The following is a 1835-nucleotide window of genomic DNA, read 5'->3' as shown; positions in this document are numbered from 1 at the left end:
TTGATGTCTATCTCCAATGAAATATAAAGACTTTCTGTTACTAATTAAAAAAACACTTTAAAATGGCTTTAAGTAATATTTTTAACGTACATTTTTCAGTACTAGAAGAACTAATCCGTCAGATGACGTCATATAGAGTAGAAGAATTGGAAGAGGAAGATCTAGAAGAAGAATTAGAGAACGAGCAATCGAAGGAGATTACAACGGAGTCTGCGGCGCTGCTGGTGTCGGAGGTGGTGGAGCCCCGCATCGCGCAGACCACGCGACACGACGAGCCAGTTGTCATCTCAGAGAAGATCGTCTTCAAAACTAAATGTCAAGTTTTATTGGAAGAAGCGGAGAAAGGTAAACACAACACGACAAAAATGAATACGTAAAGACAATGTTCCTCGTTTTACGATTGTAAAAATAGATAGTAACTTGTTGTGGCCCACATTTCCATCCGCGTTGAGTTAAAAAAAAAGTAATTAGCTAACCTATGTGTTGTTCCAGACTATCCTCTACACATATGCTAAATATCATTAAGATCCGTTAAGCCGTTTAGGCTTTAAACTCTAAATGTATCCACCTAAATTTTCTCTTCTATAATACTAGGTAGGTGTGTACATTAGAGGAAGTTTGAAAGTAGCGCCAGTGGTGGAGAAATTGAGAAGCAAAAGGTTAGCGTGGTATGGACATGTTATGCGACGAAATGATGGGGACATAAACCAGAAAGTGTTGAGATTGAATGTGGATGGCTACAAAGGAAGAGGAAGACCGAAGAAAGTATGGATGGATTGTGTGAAAGAAGATATGCTTAAGAAAGGAGTGAATTCAGATATGACGGCTGATAGAGATGTATGGAAGAGCAGCACATACTGTGCCGACCCTCCATAAGGGATAAGGGCAAGTGGATGATGATAATACTAGGCAGAAGTAATGTAGTGAAGATGAATTAATTTCATTGTCTTGACTTTAGCTTGTGTTACAGCAAAACTAGTTTCACAATATTCGGGTGCACCCGCCAAGCCTAGCACCCCCGAACACTATTTTCTTGAAGCGTTTCAGGCACTCTTGACACTCTTGTAACTTCGTTATAGAGAAAGTTTGAACATCAATAAATGTCTATTCTGCTATGGTAATAATTGTCACTGAATTTTATCTTGCAGGCAGTGAGAGTGTGGAGCCGCGCTGCCTGTCGGACGGGTCGTTCGCGCCGCAGCAGTGCGCGCGCGGCCGCTGCTGGTGCGTGGACGCGGCCGGACAGCGCCGCCCCCCGCCCCCCGCCCCCGCCGCCGCCCCCTGCGGTAACTACACACATCTCACTACAATACTGACGTACAGACACACATCCCTGCTATACAAACTGCCGCACTAAGTCTTATTTGCTCACTAAGTTCGCTTTTATTCTGAGAACGAGAGCTAGTCGTTCGTTCGTCGTAACTTGAAGTTAATCGGACTATACACACCGTACACAACCATATCATGTAAATCTATACTAATATTATAAAGATAAAAGATTTGTATTTTTGTATGTAATAACCCAAAAACTACTGGGCCGATTTTAAATGTACTTTCACCATTAAAAAGCTACGTCATCAGTGAGTAGCATAGACTATTTTTTTTAATTTCCCGGGGACGAAGTCGCGAGCAACAGCTTGTCAACAATTAATTCTAAAGTTGATCTTTGATCGCAACTCTTTGCACAATATACGACTAGCATGGGTGTGATTATCTTTTGGCAGAAATGACACAAATCGAGTCAGCGATCTTGGAACTGGAGTTGGTGGGAGCGAGCAACGACGAGGGCGAGCGCGCGCGCGCGGCGCTGTCTGCGCGGCTGGCGACGCTGGGCG

The 1835-nt window shown here is 43.4% G+C and overlaps 1 protein-coding gene across 1 annotated transcript in view; it reads left to right on the top strand.

Annotated features, from left to right (window-relative positions):
- Positions 1-1835, top strand: part of LOC106110421 (thyroglobulin-like) — an 11849-nt gene that overhangs the window by 7600 nt on the left and 2414 nt on the right. Inside the window, exons 6-8 of the mRNA XM_013292246.1 lie at positions 100-345; positions 1149-1286; positions 1725-1832. Of these exons, the coding sequence (XP_013147700.1) occupies positions 100-345; positions 1149-1286; positions 1725-1832 (492 nt within the window). The remainder of the gene's footprint in view (positions 1-99; positions 346-1148; positions 1287-1724; positions 1833-1835) is intronic.

Source organism: Papilio polytes, unplaced genomic scaffold (genome assembly GCF_000836215.1).
Source record: "Papilio polytes unplaced genomic scaffold, Ppol_1.0 DF820622.1, whole genome shotgun sequence".
Taxonomy (NCBI): Eukaryota; Metazoa; Arthropoda; class Insecta; order Lepidoptera; family Papilionidae; genus Papilio; species Papilio polytes.
Note: the sequence above shows the minus strand (reverse complement) of the source record. Positions and strands in the feature narration are given on the sequence as shown.